At 38.1% G+C, this 23,134-nt stretch overlaps 1 protein-coding gene across 3 annotated transcripts in view; it reads left to right on the top strand.

The window, feature by feature from the left end:
* The window catches only part of RAPGEF5 (Rap guanine nucleotide exchange factor 5), a 200,780-nt gene that overhangs the window by 98,803 nt on the left and 78,843 nt on the right, over window positions 1–23,134 (top strand). For 2 of the 3 annotated variants that reach the window (XM_039862520.1, XM_039862521.1), the window contains 2 exons: window positions 330–403; window positions 9,965–10,090. In XM_039862520.1, the coding sequence (XP_039718454.1) occupies window positions 330–403; window positions 9,965–10,090 (200 nt within the window). Of the gene's footprint in view, window positions 1–329; window positions 404–1,999; window positions 2,260–9,964; window positions 10,091–23,134 lie in introns of those variants that run through there. The other variant, XM_039862522.1, reaches the window with a different exon arrangement.

The raw sequence follows: 23,134 nt of genomic DNA, 5'->3' as shown, positions 1-23,134 counted from the left end.
AAAAGCCTTCATCTATCTATACCCCAACTTCCCTTTGGGTGAAGCACAGAACTGACATAATAATGTCTTGTCAGGTTTTAGTGAAAAGGAGAATGAGGTCAAAGTTTTCCACTGTCACTGATTTAATAAATGAGATAATGTACGTGAAAAGTGCCTAGTGCTATTAGTTAAACTTTTCATCCAAGAAATTAAAAAAGTACCATATTTATATTTTGTAAATCTGACTCGTATTTTCCTGTCAAGTTGTATCTGAAAGAAAATGATCTGAAACAGTTTTCTTATGATGCTACATTTGCTTAATATTACTCTTCTCTTTTTCTGAACTTAAGCAATGGCACAAGATGAAGAAAACAGTGACAAACACGTAACTGTGACAGAAGCTGAAGGGGTTCCAGATTCTCAGGTATGATAAATTCTGTGACAGTCCCTGAGTGCACCCTTCTTTTGTGTTGAGGGAGGCGAAATGGTGCAGGTTTGACATAGGTTTTAACCTTTTATGTTCTATAAAAATAGTCATATTATGGGAATAAAGTACTTGTTTTTGATAAGGAGACATTTCACAAGAAAGTTTCTTTGTTGATAATCACATTCATCATTCGATTCATGTGGGAGGGACAGGTAGGGAAACATACTTCACTTCCCAAAGAAAGCAAGGAAAGTAAGTGAAGAGCCAGGAGAGACCACCCTTAGGGTAGACCATCCGCTGGAGATGGCAGAGGCGACTCAGCGAGCTGACAGCACAACAGCTAAGGCTTGGCCATTGTGGTGCCTCATGCATCAAAGATTCTGTGCCAACCCCAGGATCCATTTCATGACATAGATGTGCTTTTGGTAGCAACTTACTGCCAAATACTATTGCACCTTGGACACCTTAGTGCCCTCTTTATATAAAAGCAGAGCATTTAAAGATTCTTAGTGGGACAGAGGGAAGAGAAGCAGAACAAGTGACATTCTTTAGCAAGTCCCCAGTTATTTTGTAAGTCCTCAATAATTCAACTGCTCAGAATTCCACTCTCCTTGATACCCAGCTATAACATTATGTGGCATAGCTAAATATCTAGGTACCTTAAGCCAGTTTCTTAACCCTTTTGAGTTTTGGATTACTCATCTATAAACCTTCCTGATAGGATAGTTGTGAGGAGTGAAAATAAGAGTATGCAGAATAAGTAAGCCATTTGCTTTTATGATACATGAGAACAATAAAAGAGTGGGCCCAGATGAGTCTACCACTTGGGAATTGATCGTGGGATATGCAGAACAATGGGCTGTCCTGCCCAAGTAGGAGAACCTGACAGAGTCTACACTTAGGCGGTCAAGGGTGGAGAAACTTTGGAAGCATACGAGCCCTTTCGTGAACCCTCGTTGCATGCAGGGTGCTGCTCTGTTCTACTAGGCCCTGCAGAGGGAATTGCCTCTCAGGATTGTAATATTAGTATTGTGATATCACATTTGTCCACACTCATCAAGATGTGTACATTAAATAAGCACGATTGTTTGTATATTAAGTATACGTCAAGAAAGCTGGAAGAAAAAGAGAAAAGAGTCTTAGATTAGTTGGCCTGTTGCACTTCACCTTTAAAGTTCTAAAACTGTTCAGAATCATCACATTAGCTTTTCAGCCAAGATTGCACAGGTCGTAATGTTTTAATAACTTTATATAGGAATTGTTTGGAATTGTTTTGCTATAGTAATATTCAAAATGCTGTGATCCACAGGTTCCTACAGAAATTACCCTTCAGGCTTCCAAGCAAACCTGGGAAGAGATTCCTTCCTGGAAGGTTTCTTAAATCATTAAGTTATTGATGGGACGGATAGTTCTAAGCTTAAATTGTTATTCTTTATTTGTTTTGAACTTATTCCATGGGCAAGTCTGTTTTAATGCAATTTTATTTCTTTGTGTATCTCAAAAGAGTACATAGACTTTGCTCTTCTATATCTTGTGATTTTCTGCAGCAACCATAATATCAATCACATAGGATGCACAGAGGAATGAAATCATAAAACCAGTGAATCAGTAATTAGATCAAGAACAGATTCTGTTTAGATTTGAAAGTCATGAGTTAAGTTCACTGGGATGCGTAATTATGAGTGTTATAGGCCTAGGCTGCCTAGAGAGGAAGGCAGCTGTCACCTCCTCTGATATGGCTGAGAAAGCTCATCTGCTGCCACAGGAGAAACACGAATTTCATTGGTTTGATTCTGCGGGTCCATCTATGCAAACGCTCAGGGCAGAATCCTCAGGAGTTCAAGTCATGTAAGGTGAGCTTAAAGAAAACTCAGAATTTCACCATCAGATATCTAGGCAGAATTAGAAATAGATGTATGTATGTGCTCATGCATGTATACATGCGTGCACTTTTGTTAATTTGATGTTCGATGTATACATAATTGAGCACGTAAATGCCAGACTTTAGGGCATTTCACATTATTGCAGTCTTCACTCCAGAGCATATTTTAAACAAGTTAAATGGAAATTGTTTATTCATCCCTTCCCTATATGTGATGGAATATGTCACTATGGGAAAAAATGACCCTACACTGTTGCAACTTTTGGGTGCATGAAGGGTTAAGACAATCCCTAACTCCAGAGAGACTGGGCCTTCTACACAAGTTTCCCACCTACCAGAAAACTCTAGCACTATCCTGATATATTGGTTCCTTTCTTCCTTTTCTCACCAAAAGATCTTTCCTGCCTACGAAACTCCCTGTTTTAACGCAGCAATGTGTGCGCCGGGTGAAGAGCTCAAGTAGAGTGGAGTTTGCATCCCAGCCCTGCTTCCTCATAGCTGGTGCTTGCAGGCAATTTATTTAGTGTCTCTAAAACCGTAAGTTCCTGTAGGGTAGCATCTGTGTCTTTGTCACCAGAGTATCCCCACCATGTAGGCAGGGATTAGCATGCTTGGTTTTCATCTCTGTGAAATGGAGATATTATAAAGTTGTCATGAGTTTGGAATGAAGAAACATTAAAAAATGCCTGCCATCCTGGCACGTCAGAGCTTCAATAAGTGTTAATCCACAAGCTCGAGGTTTAAGAGCACAGGATCATTATCATTACGATCATCTATCACATTGTTTTTCGGCTCAGATGTTTAAGGTATCTAACCTGGCTGGGCTGCAGTCATATTCTCGGTCTACCATTAAGATATCTTCACATACCTAAAACATTTTCTACCCTTCTCCCGTTATAACTCTTTAAATGAGACTAAAGATTAAAGAATCTTTATTAAAATGCAAAGACTTTTTGCCAGGTTCTAGTTTAAGGGTCGAGATCTGCAATGAGTAATTTATAACATGTCAGACTTCAGAAATTCTCATTTTTATTCGGATGGCCATCGACCACTGGATTCAGTAATTACTTTTATCGTCTCCTATCCCCCATTGGAATCGATTATTTTAACATTAAATAATGATAACTGTTAATTATACAAATTAATTGACAAATATTTGATGATTAATTTATCACTAGCCAAAGTGTGACTTTTTTTTAATAGACTAAAGAAAGCTCTTATCTAAGGCTGTGGTAACTTCATAGAAAACACGTGATTTTAAAAAATCCTTTGTTAGAATTTATTAGAATTCTCTGATTCTCTTTTTTACTTTATTATTTGTCGGTTTTGCTGCCCTGCTTAGCAGTATGGTTGATAATATATCCAGATCTGAGCTGTAATTTCAGGTCAAAACAGGATAAAATATTGGTGACCTCCCTCATCTGGTCTGAAAGTTCAGGGAATCAAATATGTAATGAATGAAGCCCTTACTTTGTTCATTATGTAAATATATAGTGTGTTTAGTTTCATCAGAAGAAAAAATTATGTAAGTATAGTGGATTAAGAAAATATTTGAGGGAAATCACAGTAATACATTTCATGTAACTATGGTTGCTGCCTCCTTCCCTGCTCCCAGCATTGTCTGGCAGGATGTAGCATCATATAGTGTTTGTACAGGATGAGTCTATTCCACTGCCTGGTGTATAAACACCAGTAACTCCTCTAAGGAGGAGGACGAGAGGAATGAGCCTCCCCGAGCTGCATTGCCTCATCTGCACAGGGAGAGACTAGGAGTCAGTGAATGATTTCTGAGGCTCTGTGATGGTCCTGTTTGGTGTTTGAAGATTGTACTAGTGATGCACTGTTGTTACTAAACATGCCTTTACCATCTCAATTTCTGTCATGTGCAACTGTGAATTCTTGTTGGTTCTTCTCTAGTTATCAAAGGATATATTTTTCTATCCCAACCAGGAAGAAATTTTTCTTAGTTTTCTTACTTTCTCTGAAGAAATTTGAGAAAATGAGTACTTGCTGCCCTAAAATAATGATGATGGTAATAATTGATGATGATGATGATGATGATGATGATGATGAAGAATTGTCTTCTGAATTTTTCTGGAAAGAATTCTTAATACTTTTTGTTTTGGAAATAGGTACATACAATTGAATAATGTAATATATCATCCTAACCCATCAGTGTTTTATTCGGTCGTTTGGATTTTCTGTTTAAAGTAGCAAAAAAATATATATTTTATGAATTTCTATTGAAGATTTAATTTTTAAAGAAATGACTCTATTATGTACCAATCAATAAGAATTTATTTGAACACTCTGAATTTCTACTAAATAGCATTCTGTAATTGCTAAAGTGCTTTCATGAAAGATGGATTCTGATCCTAGTGTTCCTTCCCTTAATAGCAGTTTTTGCATGATATTTTTTTCTAAGTGTTTTAGAAAGAGTGATTTTTAAAGTTACAATAATGCAGAAAATGTTTCATATAGAACTGTGATCTTTCACCTTTTGTCATAAAGGTTGCTCATTTGTCATCCTTGTCCCTTTCCCTAAGGAAATCCTGTCCATGTTTCATTTTACCACTAAAAAATGAACCCAACATTTTTATGGCTCCATTTATAAAGGAAAAAGACTTTTTCATTTACATTCATAACATTTCTCTTCTCAAATACTGAAAATCATATGAATAGCTTTAATTATACATTACAGAGCTTTTTTTTCCCCCCTAAGCAGACCTTGAAATAAGGTTCTTAAATAACTCTTCTGATGATTACATATTAATCTTTTGTTTTTTTCCTGTCCTAGCAGTGTTAGGTAAACTGTTTATAATTAATTTCATATCAATAAATTAAATATTCCAAGAATGTGAACCTCTAGGTTGAGAGCTGTTAGTTATCTCGCTTCTCCTACTGTAACAAAGCTCCTAAAATATTAATAAATTCATGGGTTTTTGAATTAAATTACTGAATTACAGAGCTTTGAAAGGGACCCCCAGAAAACATCTGGTTCGGTGTGGTGCTTCCACAGAGGGCTGCCTTATGGAACTGTCTAGGATGTGTGGGCATCTCTCTGGGCTTAAAGTTCTCCAGAGAATGAAGAAGCATTCAGAACCTTCCTTGAAAGCTTTTTTTGATAGTTGTTATGTAAGGATTGCTTAGAATTGATTATCTTGTGAAAACGCTTCTAGGAATAATAACCAGAAAACCAAGACAGCAGTATTCCTTTTTAAATTAAAGGATGGTTTAATTATAAATATGAAATAAGTCAATCCGAAACCCATTCTTAAAAGTAATAATGTTTTGTGTTTAAAATACATAATTCCTGCACCTAAGTATCTGGTTCTAATAAAAATGTATTTCCTCAAGAAAAGAAATTCTGTATTTAGAATTCTAAGCATATGATATGAAGAATGTTCAGAGTTCCTTAAAAACGCAAAAACCAAAAAAAAAAAAATAGTCAAGGTCTCTTAAATTTTCTCTGCTCAGTCCTACCTTCTTACTGCTGATGTTATCAGTTGTTTTTTAAGAACATACGTGGGACCCGCAGACAGAAGGAAAGACTCCAAATCAGAGTCTAGAGGTGTGAAGCCCAGTCACTTTGATGCCTGTGTAACAAGTTCACCCCGCCTGCCAAATTAGTTAGCTCCGCGGTGCTTTCTTCCTGTGTGCCGCCCTGCCTTACCCCGGGCTCATACGTGCCCTCTATCATGCAGCGATGCCACCCTGGGGAGTAGAGAGATTGGGCTGACTCATCACCCTGCTGAATAAACAACCACGGAGCAGGTCCTGAGGTCGTAGGGTCATTAACATCCTCTCTTCACTAGCAAGACAGTATCTTAAACACCGTGAGTATGACATGGATGGAGAGAGAAGAAATCCTAGATGGTTGACATAAATTCATTTTCTAGATAGCAGAAACTTATTCCTTTGAATGTCAAAACATTTAAAGAATGTGAACTCTTTTCACATAGAAATTTCCCTGAATAGTTTCCTTGCCTTCCTAGTTTGAAGGAGGACACTTAACACCACTGATCCTCTTGTACTCTGTACTATTGATTTAAAAAGCATCTTCAAGATCGGCCCATATATTAAGCATTAACTCAAGTTATGGGCTCTGTTAAAATCCTGACAAACAAAAATATACCAAGGAGGATGGCTGGGACGGTAAAGGGCTCTAAATATAAAATCACGTGGGCCCTTAGCTCGGTGATCTTATTCTACTTTGCTCGTTCAGTTTCCTCTTCTCTCAGGTCAGGAGTTGACAAACCCCAGCCTACTGCCTGTTTTTGTAAATGAAATGTTACTGGAACACAGCTGTGCTGTTTCATTTACGTATTGTTTCTTGCCGCTTTTGCGCTAGAACTGCAGAATTGGGTAGTTGCACCAGAGACCACATGGCGCATATTTACACTTTGGCCCTTTACAAAAAAAGTTTGCCAACGCTTGCAACGGATATGGCTGTTCCAAGCCTTCTTTTCTCATAGCTCCAGCATCTTCTCACAGTCATAACTCTGAGCGAAGGAAATGATTTCTTATTTTTCTGGGAACTAGAAGCCTTTGGAAAAGAACTTCCACATGTTCCCACCACCAGATATGCCAACCTACCTGCATAATCGCCCCTGTACCTCACCTGCTCTCTTGTTAGAGTGAAAATATTCATATTTATGTTTCTGTCTGAGAGTAGTTGCTCAAGGACATCACTCCTAAAAACTCCTTCTCTCCCTCCTACATCCTCAAAGTTCCCTCCTTACTGGATGATTTCTAAGAAAGGTAAATATACTGGGACACCCCTCACCTGAAGCAAATGAGCAAACTCCCTTCAACGTCACTCTTTAGCTAGCATCCCATTTCTCATAACAAAAGTCCTCAGAAGAGTTGTCTCTCCTATGTCGAACCCAAGCTAAGAAGGCTTTTTTATTTTCCTACTACTTTTTTTCTCAACAAAACGAAAACATTCTAAATTCAGAGTCACCAGGTACTTTTGTCAAATTCAGCATCAAGTACTTTGAATCTATCTTATTTGATATTTCAGAAGCATTTGATACAGTTTATCTTTCCCTCCTCCCTGAAGCACCTTCTTCCTCACTTACCAGGTTCTTCTCCTGGAGCTACTTCTTAGTCTTCTTTTCTGATTACTCCTTGTTTTTCCAGGATCTAAACAAGAGACTCAGTTCCTGGATTTATCCCCTTCTCTGTTTATATCACTCCATCGGTAACCTCACTCATTCCTTTGGTTTTAAATACCATCCACACGATGATGACTCTCAAATTTCTGTCTCCAGCCTGAACTTCTCCCCCGAATGTCCAGAACACCAACCTAGCCACTCCACCTGGATGTCTAGCAAGCTTATTCCTTCCAAGACGTTCTCCTCCTCCGTTCTTCCCAGTCTCAGTCAATGACAATCCTACCCTTCCAGTTGCTCAAGCCAAATATCTTGGAGACAACAAGATCTGCTGCCCTACCTTTGAAAAATTTCCAGATTCTAACCACTTCTCAACACCTCCACCAGTTCTAAGCCATTTCTTATCTGAAGACCAGTCTCCTAAATGGTCTTCTAGCTTCAACTCCTTCTTTCCGCCCAACAGTATTTTCTCAGCCCAGAAAACGGAATGATCCTGTTAAAATGTAAGTCAGATTGTGCCAGTCCTATCTTTAAAACCTTCAATAAAGGATCTCCATCTTGTCCAGAAAAAGAATCTAAACCCCTTACACAGTCTGTAAGGAAACTACATGATCTGGCCCCAAAACACCTTTCTGAACAATCGATTCCACCAATCCCTCTGCCTTACCAACTCTACTTCAGCTGTGCTGTTCTCTTGGCTCCTTTGAACAAGCCTCAGAGTCCTTGTACCTCTGTCCCTCTGCCTGGAACACTCTTCCTCACTTCTTGCAGGTCTCCACTCAAATGTCACCTTAGTACAGAATCCTCTCCTGACATTCCTATCAGAATAACACCTCCAATCATTTCTCTGTCCCTTTACCCTGCTTTATTTTCTTTCCTATCATGTATTACCATTCGATAATACATATCTATATGTTATAGAATCCACATCCCCTGTAGTTAAGTTCAGTGACATGTGGGACTTTGTTTTTTGTCGTCATGGTTCACTACTGTATCCCTAAAACCTATATTAGATTTTGGCACGTGATTGTTTTTCAAATAAAATCTGTTGAATGAATGAATGAATGAATGAAATAGAGAGCTGGGGGATATATATGGAGAATGCTAAAAGGAGGATATCATAAATATTGGTGTTTAAGTATTTGGAAGATTGTCATTGAATGAGAGATAGACATAGTTTCAGTTGCTCTAAGAGGCAAAACTCGTACTCATGGGTTTAATTTCAGTGGTTTCAGAGTTTTGTCTAGTGTGATAAGGGGCTTTCCAATAGTTCTGGCTCTCCAACAGTACACAGGCTGTCTTAAGATAAACTGAGATTCCTGTTCAAGGAAACCTTGGAAATGAACTGGAAGACCTCTTGTGAGGGATGTTGTAAAAATAAATCTCTGCCTTTGGTGGAGGAATTCCACTTATCCTCTGGGAATCAGTGATTTGGGCAACTTTATGGATTTTTTTGTTTCCTTCCTAGTTGTTGAAGAAACTTCTAGATAAGGAGGAGGTGTCCTTGCCCCTAGGAATAAGGATTTAATCATTGCTTTGTGTGTATGGTCCCATTTCTCAGATGCCTACTCAAAAAAATTGGGTATCTTTAGCACAAAGCATTAAGACCATGAAGCTGTGATCACTTCTGGCCCTTTCTACATATTTGGTCATGTTGCTGAGTCCATTTAAATCCTGTAGGTTGTATGGGGTATAACAGAAATTCCATAGTTTTGACCATTCCTGCCAAGAGTAACTTTAGATTTCTTTATTAGCTCATGTCCTGATATGTGCGTATGAACCATTTTCGAAAGAATTTGAGCAAAAACAGTTCATAATTTGTGTGTTGTAACAAACATTTTTTTTTCTAATCTAAGTCTCAGATTCTCCTTCTTCATGTTGTTATTACTTAGATACTTTAGTGAAATAAAAAAAAATATGATGCTTCATGGATCATTTCCAAACTCTGATGAAATTTTAAGCTTTTTTTTTCCAGCTTATTTTTTAAAAACTTTTCCACCATATTTTAGTGTAGCATTGGAAGTATTTTGCTAATAATGCCCCATAGTAACTTTCCATTTGTCCAAAAAAAAAAAAAATCTTGTGATCTCCTTGTTAACCGCGTATTTGTCTATGGAATGATTTGGTCAAGTGAAAGAACCAGGAGGTTGTGTACTGCTATTTTTAGTGCTCTGTATCACTTCACCCTTTTTGCCGGAGTGGTTCCTGGCTAACTTTCCCATGAGTTTTTAACCTCTTGTTAGGCTTTGCTTATGTAACAGGAAACAGGCTGTCAGGAACAAATAGTGACGTGTCAGGGGCACACGTTAGTAGCAATTGATTTAGTTTGCTCTGCCCTTCACTCTCTTAAAGTAGACTGATAAATGGTCTCAACTTTAAGACTTTTAGTGTGGCATTCCTAGATTAAAACTTCACTTTTGGGAAGACCAAATATTTTACCAAGACCATGATTTAATCCAGGAGACAGAGAAGATGTGTTTATTATAAGGTGAACTTTGCAGCGGTGTCATGTCCTGGGACTGTGGATTTAAGTATATCTTCGCTTTTTCTCCAACTCTTAAGGCAGGGGTAATGTGCAAGCTTCAGGAAAGAGATGACATGGGACGAATTGAACTGGTCCAGAAGCTGGCGAAAGAAAACTGTCAGTTTTTGCAGACAGAGAAAAAAGAACGGGAGAAATCTGAACACGTAAGCCTTTTTCCTCTTGGGGATGCACATTTGACGGGGTGGAAAATGTTTCTGCCTGGGTTGTATCTTTGGAGGAAAGAATACTTTATTTTCAATTCTTTAGGGTTTGTTTTTTTCTCCCTAAAAGCATCCTCCCTAGTAAAAATGACAGATCGTAGCCAGTGGTTTATGACACTGGATTTATAAGAGAACTCATCTCAAAAGTAAATCATGTAGAAATATAAGAATGCATGTAAGCAAATATGAACGCGTGTCTATTTATGATCCTGATTTGATGGCTTTCAAATTTGACCTTGGGAATTTCACCCCATCCGATAGTTTGTAGAATATGAATTTGTCCTTTTATGTTTACGTTTAGTACAAGGGGTGGTTCAAGTTATCAAACAAATGTATCTGAGGTCACTAGAAATAGACAAGAACAGAAAGACAGATTATAGATGTTCTCACCAAGCAGGAGAATCAAAAGGGAGTTTTCCCAGTCTCTTATGAATGTTTGTGTTCCAACAAGAGTGATATTGTTTAGATGTGGTTAAATGAGGGGAAAGGGTTGCTCTGCCCGCTTCTCCTGAAAGCAGTTATTCAGATCGAGCCTTAGAACTGAGAGCACTGCCGACGTGCCAGGAAGACAGTGGAACCGCTCTCTTCTGCTGCATTGCTGTCCATTGGCTTTTTGTTGTTGTTTGTAAGACTTCACTCTTGGTGACCTAGCCAGGGTTGCTCATGAAGGGGACAGTTTCTCGGTGTTTATAAACATGTCTTTCTGGGACTTTAATTCTTTCTTGGAATTTTATTTTCACCCCTTTTCAAGGGGGAAAAATTGCTCCATGGGTTTTCAGATCCAAGGCCATCAATACAAATGCCAGGGTGTTACTGAGCAGGAGAGGAGGTGAGATGTTCAAGGGTGGCAGGCTGTTCGGTTTAATACTGTAACATCTCTAATGGCGCAACATCAAATCTTAACAGTGTCTCAAGGGGGAGAATAACTTGGCAAGCTTTGTAACTGAACTATTTTGGGGGTGTCTGTTGACTTTAAGTACAAATGGAGGTCTCAGGAGCCTTCACTTTGCTACGTACTATTGAAAAGTTTAGGGACTTATTTAAGTTGTCAAAAGCACCCTAAAGTTTGACTATATCCAAGACTGACTCCTAACCTCTGCTCGTTTTAGCATATTTGAATATCCCAGCACATGGCTTGAATTTCTCAAAACAATATTTCTAATGATTCATTTTAGTTAGAAGAGCAACAGTTTTCATATGCCATATGTTATTGATTTCAAGATGCACATTTTCCCCACCTTTTAGCATCTCTGAAATCACGATGAATCTTTTAACGATTGATGATTTGAAACCATGTCATAGTTTAATTGTGGGCATTTTTCTTTCCTAGTGCTCCTTAAAATGAATGATAGATTTTACAACGGATCTCATATTCGATCCAATGGGCCAGCAACAACCTGAGCATAGGGCAAGATCTTTTGAAATCAAACAAACAGTAGAGTACCTCTTCACCAAGTCTAGACATCATCAGCCTTAGGCCACAAACAACATTATGCTTATTAAAAAGGGAACTGTGTTGTGTTCACCTTATATATTCAATCTGGAATACTGTAGTCATAGCTAATGAGAATATAATACCCTCCAAATGAATAATAATAGAAATCTGAATTTGGTGCTGATGCTTATAAAGACTTTTCACATGAGACAGAAATTTAATGGTAGGAGGTTCGCAGCTTTGCTTATGGTTATCTATCTCCAAACTTTCATTTTAAGATTGTAAAATGGGACAGTAAGGTTTTTTACTTCTTGTGTGAATGTCATAACGTGGATGCATTCACAGCTCCGAAGTGTCTGTGCTTCTGAGAGGAAAGATGCTGTATAAATGAACATCGGAATTATGGCCTTTCCTACCTAGGCTTTTCCTAATGAAGCTGAGAGTAAGGAAAGGTGAATGTTAAAGATTTTTCTTCCTTAGTGATAAATACAAACTCAGCCATCCCCCTCCTGCAGGATGACATCAGTTGAACTAATCAATTCTCAGAGCTAATATTTCTTTCTTTTTTCTTTTTTTTTTAATGTTTTAATTTTTTCTTTTTTTATTCTTCAATTACAGTTGACATTCAATAATATTTTATATTAGTTTCAGGTATACAGCATAGTGGTTAGATATTTATATAATTTATGAAGTGGTCTCCCCTGTTAAGTCTAGTACCCACTTGGCACCATAGATAGTTATTTATAGTATTATTGACTGTATTTCCTATGCTGTACTTTACATCTCCATGACTATTTTGTAACTACCCATTTTTACTTCTTAATCCCTTCACCTTTTTCACCCAGCCTCCCAACCCCCCTTCCATCTGGCAACCATCAGTTTGTTCTCTGTATCTTTGAGTCTCTTGCTGTTTTGTTTGCTTGTTTATTTTATTCTTTAGATTCCACACATAAATGAAATCATTTTGTTGTCTTTCTGTGTCTGACTCATTTCACTTAGCATAATATCCTCTAGGTCTATCCATGTTGTCAGATGTGGTAAGATTTTATTCTTTTTTTTTCTTTTTTTTTCTTTTTGCCAAGTGATATTCTATTGTATATACATACCACATCTTATTTATCCAGTCATCTATTGATGGGCACTTAAGTTGTTTCCATATTCAACGTGGTGTTCCACTAAATGGGTTATTCAACACTAGATACTTACACTTTTTACAATAATTTTTTAGGAGTAAGAGCCATCTGGTAGATAATATTACTCTTTCAAGCGTTCCATGTATCTATACCTTTGCCTGCATATTGAGTTTACAGTGTCTGTGAGGTGGGTGAAGCAGTTTCATTTTTCCTGCTCGTGTTCTCTTTTCAATAGCCGTCATCTGCTCTTGCTCATGATAACTCAGAACACACAACATGTACAGAGGAAACTGCAGTTTACTTAATGTAAACCTAAGTCTGCAATTTCCTCCTCTTGTTATAACAATAACGACCAAACCCTGGAGTGACATACAGATTTTCTTTTTTAAAATGTTTTAAAAATGTTTCATGTACCTCATCTGTCATTCCTGGGACCAAAGCTAAGGAGAGACAGTGATAAAATCTGAGTTAGAATCCAAGTTGCCTATTGAGTCATTCTTTTTGCTAAACAACATTGCTTCTCCAGTTCTAGAATGCTGCATCCCTTTTTATACATAAATGCCAAAATGGGAAAGCTACTTTGAAGTAGTCCTGCGTGGAGAAAGACATGAATTTGATAGAATAAAGCTTTTGTTGCTGGTATGTCTTGTTACAAATTGAAGGGGCTTAGAGCTTTCTGAGTAGTCATTTCTAATATTTATTTAAACTGGTAAGTGCCATGATTATAAATGCATGTAACTAGAGAATCACTTCATTCTGCGCTTTTGCCAAGGTGTTTCTGAAATAAAAAAGTTAAATGTATAATTATCACAAGTTTCTCAGAAAGCACTTAGTTTTTCTATTTTCTATGAACTAGCTGCAGGCAAAATTAGCCAGCACTCATTCCTAAGTGTTGAAAATTATTATGTGAGAACTTTAAGAAGGGGACAGAAATTGGCTCTTTCTTCTAAATATTATGATAGTGAAATTAACATTTGGTCATTAATTCTTTAAAGAAATTACCTCTTTTATGGGCATCCTGTTTTCTACTTTTAATTCTATGATTATATCAATAGAGGAAGGAGCTTGTGTTACCAAACAGGGATTTTTCAGCTTGACCTTGAAGAATGACTGATGGTCACAGAAGGGCAGGGTGGGGAAGAGCGTTTCATGGAGAGGGACAAGTAGGAGGACACCACTTGAGCACTGGGTGATTCATGGGGAATGAAGACCGTGGGCTCTAGGAGAGGCTAGAATTCAGATGTGAAAGACCTGGAAAGCCACCCTAAGGAGTTTAGACTCGCTTTTCTGGCAGAAGAGAGCCATCAGAGATGGGAAGTGGCATAATCAGATGTGGTCTTCATACGATCTCCTGGCATTGCTTTAGAGGAACAATTGAATGGGGAAAAGAAGGTACTGGAGGAAACCCTGAGAAAGCTGTTGTAGTGAGTCGGGTGAAACATATAAGCCTGAACCAGGGTGGCCACTGTGGGAAATAAGAAGGCCGTAGATGTTGAGTCATTCAGATGGTAAAATTGGCAGAATTTGATGACTGGTGATGGGAAGATATGTGTGCTATTTTATATTAAGCCATTTTTGAATTTTTATAAAGGTTTCTTTGGTATCGTGGTAGACATAAGGATGCTCTGTTTATTACCAGAATGGTTGGTCACCTTTGTCAAAAAGATGCATGAGACATTCACTTTGCTTTGTTTTCCTGCAGTATGTTTCAGGTGTCAGATAGGTGCTAAGGCACTCAGTGTTTACCTGAATAACAAATTGTTAGATGGCGGTTCTAGCTAACAGTATGGGGACTACATAAACCCTCTCCTTAGACCAGACACTGTGACAGTACCTTAAGCAGGGAAACTCTATGGTAGTCCCTGAATAAACTGGATTATTTGGCCAGAGCTTCTGCATTTACTTCAATGATGTGTATATATCTTCTTCAGAATTAACTATGACTTTAGAGGTGCTCTCCTGACCCATATAGTCTGAGTTGGAGTTACTATACTGTTATTCAAGAGTACTCTTGGTCACTTATTCATTCAATACACCTCTATTAAAACCAATGTTGTAGGGTATCTGGAATAACTGTGGTAGCTTCAACTTTCAGGTAGTGTAGTCAGGCTCCTATCCTGAGGGAGTATCATCAACTTGTGGAGAAAAGACATTGACACAAATAATAGATAGAAGGAAGCAGTGCTGTTAATCCCAAGAGAGAGGCATAGGAGTGTACACCTGGAATTTACACCTGGAAAAACAGGATTCTCTGTTATGGCAGAGATAGAGTTTAATGTGGACCTTAAAGTGGGTTTTAGGTTGGATTTTAATACTTCAAATACAAGAAAAGCTTTAGAAAATGCACAGAAATGTCCAAATACTAGATATTTTTTTAGAAATCACAAACCATTCTTTGTCACCAGAGTACCAAGGGTGGGAATGAAGGAGGAGATGGTGACGAGGAGGTGGGAGAGGGAAGATTTAGTGAGAAATGAGACAGAGACCAGACTGTGGAGGATTTTGAGGGCCGAGAAGTTTCACTTCATCATAGAAATGATAAGGAACCATTGACTAGTGTTGTTAGTTTTCATAAAAAAGAGAATTGGAGGAGGGGTAAGATATTATTTCAGTTTGACGGAATAGAAAGCTGAGGCTGCTGAGTGATGAAACAGAGCTGGGCTAAGCATGAACTCAAGTCTGATGGCCTCTGGAGCACATCTTCTCCCAGCAGTCGTCGTTGGAGGGAGGACAGGAAGCCAAGATGCTAAGAATCATGACAGTCCTAAGAAAGAGGACCTACTAAGGCGACAGCCCTGCAGAGTAGAGACAGAACAATTCCTTATTGAAATGGTGGTGGTAAGCGCAGGAAAGATAAAAGAAAAAGAATGATAAGGTGCCTGCTTAATTTGAGTCCTAACTTAGATTTGAGAAGCATGTAACTTGTTCGCATTTTATCAGTCAAATAGCTGTATTAAAATATATATTTAGACGTTGGACCTGTTTTCTGGAACACCACTGCTCTGTTTACCAGAAAACCGAAACTGGTTTTCCTGAAATGCAGTTTATGCTTCGGAGTGTGTCAACTTGTGCAGTGGAAAAGCCAACGGTAGCTCCTGAACTGCGTTCCCAGGTTCCAAGTGGCTGAAATGAGGATCTGTAAAATGTCGACGAAAGCCATGCCGAGCGACACTTTCCCTGGGGACCACATCTGCATCCCCCCCTCTCCCCACCCCATTTTCTTTGGTTCCTTTGTTAAGTCTGGGGACCCACCCTACTTCCTTCCCCTTTTCGAATGCACTTATGATAGATGGGTGGGAAGGGGATTTTGCTTTCATTCTGAAACTGAATCTTGGCGTGGTCTGCGGCCAGGGCAGGGTCCCTCTCACTCAACCCCTCCTGGAATTTCCTTTGCCCTGTTTCCTGCAGCCTCATCCTGGAATTCTGCCGACGTCAAAGGGTTCCTTGTGCAGGGATTAATAGGGGAGAAGTGATTTGGAGTACTGTGGCTGCTGTCACTCCTATTTCCCATATAAAAAGTTGGCCTTGGCCTTTTCCCAACTTTCATTTCGTCTATTACTTTAATAAATAAATTCATACGTACATACATACATACATACAAACCTAGGTATAAGGCGAAAGCTCTCTTTTTACTCTGTACGAAATATTGAAAGGTAAAGCAGTTTTATCATTCTGTAGTCAAATTGGCATTATCCATCTAGTCAAGTAAAGTTAAGAGCAATCTTGGCATTATTTGAAGTTTACCAGTAATTTAACCAAAAAACTACTTAAAGACAAATAGAATTTTATGACATTATTGCTTAGTGTTGAAAGCCAGAATCCAGGTGTAATAGGCAATGTCTAATATATTTAGTTGCCCATCTATAAATTGAGAAGCGCTATGTAAAAGTCACGTTCTTTTTCTTAATAACAAAATTTTGACTTTGTGTTGATTTGGTACCAAAGCACCTTTTCATAGGAAAGAAGCGTCCTCGAGTGAGTGATTTTAGTTCATTTTTAATGAGAATTAATATGGCCACCAAAGTAACACAAAAGTGATAGAAGATAGTTCTTGCCTCCAAAAAGTGTACAGTCTAGCCGAGGAAAAAATTTACGCATGGGAAACAAGTAACCATTCAAGACAGCATTTAATGAAGTGTTTAAGAAATTCCACAGGCCTTCAGAGAGAAGGCAATACCTTTGGTAAACGTATTTCATTATTGCAGCAATCACACTCTTCCTCTTTGTTCAAAAGCAAGGTTTGCAAGTTTGGTTCACTTTACGTACTCTATAAATTCTAATTTTTGTTGTTGTTTTTCCTCCAGAAAAATGGCAGCTAGGCAGCCAGTGAAAGTCAGTGATGTGCTCATGCTGTGCGATGGAGCCATCTGCTCATTACTTGTATTTTTAGGTTCTCACAAGTACCCCATTGCAAGTCCCAATGGTTTTTAAATTTTATTTGCAGTATTTTTAAGATAGAAGACTTTTTCAGTATGCTATTTGCTTATTTTTCTGAAAATACTGAAGTTTCTTTTGAAAGGCCCGATTAAGAAAATTGGTAATTAAAAAATCAAAAAAGTGGTCGAGGGAGGTGAAGGGGAATAGGAGGTTCAAATTTTCAGGTATAAAACAAATAAGTCGTGGGATGTGGTGTACAGCATAGGGGATCTAGTCAGTAATATTGTAATAGCGTTGTAGAGTGTCAGATGGTTGCTGAACACATCATGGTGATCACTTCTTTAGGTATATAGATAGTGAATAACTGTGGCGTACACCTGAAACTAATACAGTATTATATGTTAGCTATATTTTAATAAAAATACTTTTTAAAAAAAGAAGAAAAAGAAAATTGATACTAGCTCAGTTAGATTTATCGAACTTACCTTCTCTGAGGATCTTGTATTCTCTGTGGTACAAATGGTGCCCCCTAGGTTTATTTAGTTCTTATACTTGTTAATTTAAAATAGCCCTATTATCTCTAGTATGTTTGAGAAATCATTAAAGTGAAATATTGAAGAATAGATTATCTTTCTTTGGCTTTTTGCCCTCCTCAGTGGTATATCTCATTCCAGATCCCTGGCATCTTTTCTTCTCTACCAGCATCAAGGACTGATCTGCATTAAAATAACAATTTTATTACCTTATAGATTTTGTCTGATCAGGTGACACTAGAAATCTTTGGCGGTTCAGTTTCACTTGGGTTTATAATGGATGCTTCATGACAAAAATGTAAAGATACACAGACAGCTAGACAGTTCTTCACATACAGATGGACGGCCCTTCGTGACAACTGTGTACTACCGAGGCTTGGAAATAAAAACATGAAGCGATATCAAGGGGTAGGGAGACATAGGAACCAATGTGCCTTGGTTCCCCGGGACTGTCCTGATACATCACTGCCTTTGGGGAGTGAGTGCTCTGCAAGAAATTCGGAGGCTGAATTCACAATTACCTGTACGATGCTATACAGGGTGCAATGTTAGCTTGTCATGGGCAGGTCAATTGGTCTAGGTAGACGTGCACAGGTCCCTGATGAAGAGACAGAATCTAAAGGGTCAGGAGAATAACTAAGAGAAATGAGGAAGGATGGGCATTCCAGGCAGAGGAAAGAACATGTATGACGATGTGGAGGGTCTGATGCCAGAGAGGATGCTGTAGCTCTAAAGGCAGAACCAAGTGTCTGGAGCATAAGGGGATGGGGGTGGGGATGAGGGAAGAGGCAGGCTAGGTGAGAGAGGTTCAGGGGTCAGAGGATGCAAGGCCTGACAGGCTTAGCCAAAAATCATGTGCTCAGAGCAAGATTGAGTTCTTGTGAGGAATTTAAAAAGCAAGAGGGAGAAAGATGATTAAATTTGAAATTTTGAGACTCTGCTGATGCACTGTGGGAACAGTTTTGCAGGAGGAAATATGGGTCACATTCACTCCTCTTAAAACTTTCTGACTCTCCTTTCTTCAGAGTTCTTTCTGTTGGTTTTACATGAAGGGGTAACCAGCATAAACATTAAGGCTTTGCTGAGAGGAGCTCAAATCCAGAAACTTGAGCTGAAGTCCCTGTGAAGACAGAGTGTCCAATTATAGCTCAATTCCAGTTCATTATCTTTATCCTAAAATATGCTACTTCATCACCACTTTCTTTAGAGAGTTGACTTCGATTCCTATTTTCGTAGAAATGAATTTTGAGCTTGCATGTAACGTGAGTACTTTCTGTTAATAAACACCGCGCAGGCATATATGTTCACTTTAAATTTATTTCCTCTGCTGTATATTTGCCTCATATTGATTCAGCCAAACTGATGATTTCTGAGTGATTCAAATACTTCAGTTGATAAAGATGAGGAAAAGGAATTTATAAAAGATTTCCATGTAAGATGCAAAGAATCTTTTGCAGTGGGAAGTGGGTGGAAGGGAAAAATTCCATCTGGCATACAGCAGCCCTAAATGTTTTTTAAGATAGCAAAAATAGAAGATTGCTGAAAATACCAGAACATAACAGACTGTGGGCAAGTGTGCAGTACATATTTCTCTAATAAATCATGTTAAATACCCATATTTTACTTAAAACATGACCATGTTCTTATTGTCATTACATAAAAATTTGTCTTTAATTTTTAAAAAAATAGTGCACTCCATGACCAAAGCAAAAGGGACTTGTTTTAGTCTGCGAAAGTCAATACTGTAGCTCTTAGGTTTACCTGGAAAAGGTTTTTCAAATTTTGTTTTTGTGTTTTGTTTTTCTTTTCCAATATTTCCCTCCTGTAATAAAAAAAAAAGGTAGGGAAATAAGATATGGCATGTGTGTTCCTTTATTATACGTTTTACGTAATTAAGTGAATAAGGCTCAACAATTTTAACAAACCCTTGTAAATGTTTTCTTTGTTCAGGTTCCAGTAATGGCTGGGCATGATTGAGGCAAGCCAAATCAGAATAAAGGATTAGGGGTTCCTTAAGATCCAAGAAATACGTACAGGGAAAGAATAATGGTGATGATAAGACAATTAAGATGGCAGGAAGTGGCTTGGCAGTAGGGATTTGTAAGGAGGCTCATGAAAACTTAATGAGTCATAAGAGCATATCTCAGTGACCACAAAGAGGTGGTATGGAATGTATCAAGGTAAAATTTTGGCCCTTTGCAGTCAAAGAGGAAGAGTATGTACTTCATATAGATGATATTTTAAACCTTTCATGATCTTGACTTGGCTAGAATTTATAGAGGTAAGACCATCTCTATATTGATACTTTTATGGATAAAGAATTCTAATGATCCCCAAATGGTACAATGCATAATAAAATCCCAAACTGAATTTTCTGGTTGATGGATGCTCTTTCCCTGCCCAATGAGCTTATTGTTATTACAAGTTGAGGGATTATGATGCTGCATTATTTTTTGCAACCAATCTGAGTATCCCGGAGTTTTCCGCTGAAAGTCATCGGAATTGGAAAGAACTTCAGATATCATGTGTCTTGATTGTTTGAGTAAGGAAAGATTTCATTCAAAAACTGGTACCTGCTCAATAGGATTAGAAAGAGTTTTCTCTAATATGGGCAATAAGTACTATACAATCGTGTTGGAAGTTTGTTAAATACAAGAAAATGTTAAAAAATATTATCTTCATTGATAATATTTTTTTAGTAAAATAGATAATTTTTAACTTTTGTAATCAAATGCAAAAAAATCACTAATAAAAATACTAATTATCAGAGACCCTTCAGGTTTGTTAGAGAACGTTGTAATTCAGTCTTTGTCCTTTTATCTCTCTGTGCTCCTGAAGTGTTATTTTGTGGGGCCCTGATGTGAGGCTAGCCTGATTGAAATGACCCTTGCCCCAGTAAAACGTTTCTGTCGAACTGCTTCTCCCCTATTTATTAGCAGTTACCCTATCAGAAAATTAACATAACAACTCCTGAGAGCAGGCACAAACAATTTTGTCAGCAAGAAATAAATGGGGTCATTCAGTGCTTCTTATTAAATACCCATATGGAAGCACAGTTCTAAAAATTGACTCAATATTAAAACAATACTCAGATATAACTCTGAAAAGATGGGACCCGAAGGATGATTGAAGCCATGGAGTTAATACTGTCTCTTCTAGTAATTTGTATGGCTGGAATTTTAAAAGATGTAAGTGAATAGAATTCCAGAACATAAAACGACAGAGGCAGAAGCACCCACAGCCCAAGTGGGTGCTAACTTATACCCATAGGTTTGAAATTAAGGGCTAAGCCAACAAGGTGATGAAGGGAAGATTTGGAGTTTAGATAAGGCAGAATTCTAATGCTTAAAATCCAAGAGAAGAAACCCTGAAACAAAGCAGAGAGTTGATTTTATTCTCATTGTCTTTTAAGAAATAAACGTAAATGCCAGATGCTTGTGGTCTGAAACCTCTCATGACTTATTGAACTATTAAAGGACATTTCCACTGTAGTTTGGCAATCAAATCTAACCTTTATCTCAATTTTTAGTAGACCTATTTCCGTCCTAAGTCAGTAAATCTCAAATTCCTGTCTTTTAGTATTACTCATGGTCTTGGCGTATAGGGGAGATCTGCACAGACCTGAGAAAAGTTTACCACACCCTGGAAAATTCCTTATTAATAAAGATCAGAGCAGCCCGAGGTATATTCAGCTTCTGCAGCTGCATATTCTCCTGTGCCATGCCCCCTGTGGTTTGCCAATTTTGCATCTTAGCTCTGACTTCTTTCCTGTCCCACCTCTGGCTGCCTTCTCCAGAACTTTTAGGTAAGAATGTAGTAAAGAGTGTTTTGATCCTCTTTTGGCCCAAAACTAAGTTTTGAGACTGCTTCAGTCCAGAATAGAAAAGCCAGGAAAGGTATCTTTTTCTTCTGAGTGACAGGATGGCAGGCTACAGACATCTCAGTCTGGGGGTGGGGGTCGGGGGAGGGGGGGTGGCTAGGAAAAAAGAGCTGGGTGGCAAAGGCCTGTGGAAGATCCAGAGCAAACTGAACGTGTATTCCTTAGCTGAATATGGTGACTTACTGACACTGGGGAATTTGGTCATTTACCTAACTGCCCTGAGGTCTTCAGAAAGAGGCTAACATTCTCATCAGTCAGTCACTTAGTTTCTCTACCATTAGCTTATCTCAGATTCTCTCCCATGCTTGAGCTCGTAGAGATGACTTAAAAGAATCACACTAATGAGCAGGACAAACAAACAGAGACTCATGGACATGGGCTAGAGACTAGTGGTTACTGGTGGGGTGGGAGAGGAGGCGAGAGGTAGACAGGGTAAAGGGGGTCAAATATAGGGGATAGGAGGAGGGCGAAGTAGGTAAAGGGTATCAAATATATGGTAGCTGAAGAAAACTGGGCTTTGGGTAGTAAACACACAATAGAATATACATATGTCAAATGATAATGTACACCTGAAAATTATATAATTGTATTAACCAATAAACTTAATTCAAATAAATAAATAAATACATAAATAAATAAAAGAATCATACTAAGTGAAGATGGGAGATGGACAAAGAGCTCTTTAGCTTGCTGCTACCACTAGTGGCTGTTCAGCCACAATACATAAAGTTGACTTCGTTGAGGGCCTAAGTACTTTTTCATCTCAGGAAAACTTTCTCCTTTTCTTATACAGAGTGAAGTTTTTAAAAATCTGACTAAGATTAATTTATTCTTGCCTCCATTTATCGAGAAAAGCATTCATTGAACACCTATGGACCAGCAATCCCAGAAAACAGAACAGAGAAGTGAGCGAGATTGGATCTGACCCGCAGAGGCACCCACCCCTTAGCAAGGGAGACAGACGAGAGAACAGAGACAGGGGAGTCAAGAAGTAAGGCAATGAGAAGACAGGAGAGGGCCTGAGAGGGCTTCCGGAAGGCAGAAAGGGGGACCCTTTGAATAAGATATTTGTTTGAGAACATTGTCCTGTGAGGCATTTGCTAAATGAAACATCATCTTTTTAACTCCCTGGGTTATGACCAGCTAAGGACACAAGTCATAAACGGCAGAGATCCTAAATCTCAAATCTAAAGAAAGGTACATATTGTTGGCATTTAACATTCTCCCCCGCCGCCCATTTTTTAGCTACAAAATGTATTTCTCAAAAAAAATAGTGTTTTTATATAGTTGTTGACCTGTTTTACTGATTGAATCTGTTTTTGAAAACAGGCTTTATTCCTAAGTAGGTTTATAGGTGTTTAACAGTTAAAGAACGAGATATTAAGCAACTTGCTAGAATTTACTACAGTTCTATTCAAGATCTTTTTGTTTGAAATTGTTATACCAATTGTAAAAATAATACATACGTTTCATAGAGAATTTTTAAATAATAGAAAGCTACAAGGAAGAAAAGAAAAATTGAGGGATAACTAACCACAGTCCCCCTCACCATCCCATAATATACATTATGAGGCTTGCCTTATGTTTCTATAATATATTTTATTTAACCACCCTTTTCTGAGGGTTCAA

The sequence above is a fragment of the Pteropus medius genome, unplaced genomic scaffold (genome assembly GCF_902729225.1).
Source record: "Pteropus medius unplaced genomic scaffold, Ma_sr-lr_union100, whole genome shotgun sequence".
In the NCBI taxonomy this organism is placed as follows: domain Eukaryota; kingdom Metazoa; phylum Chordata; class Mammalia; order Chiroptera; family Pteropodidae; genus Pteropus; species Pteropus medius.
This window is presented reverse-complemented; position numbering and strand designations above follow the sequence as displayed.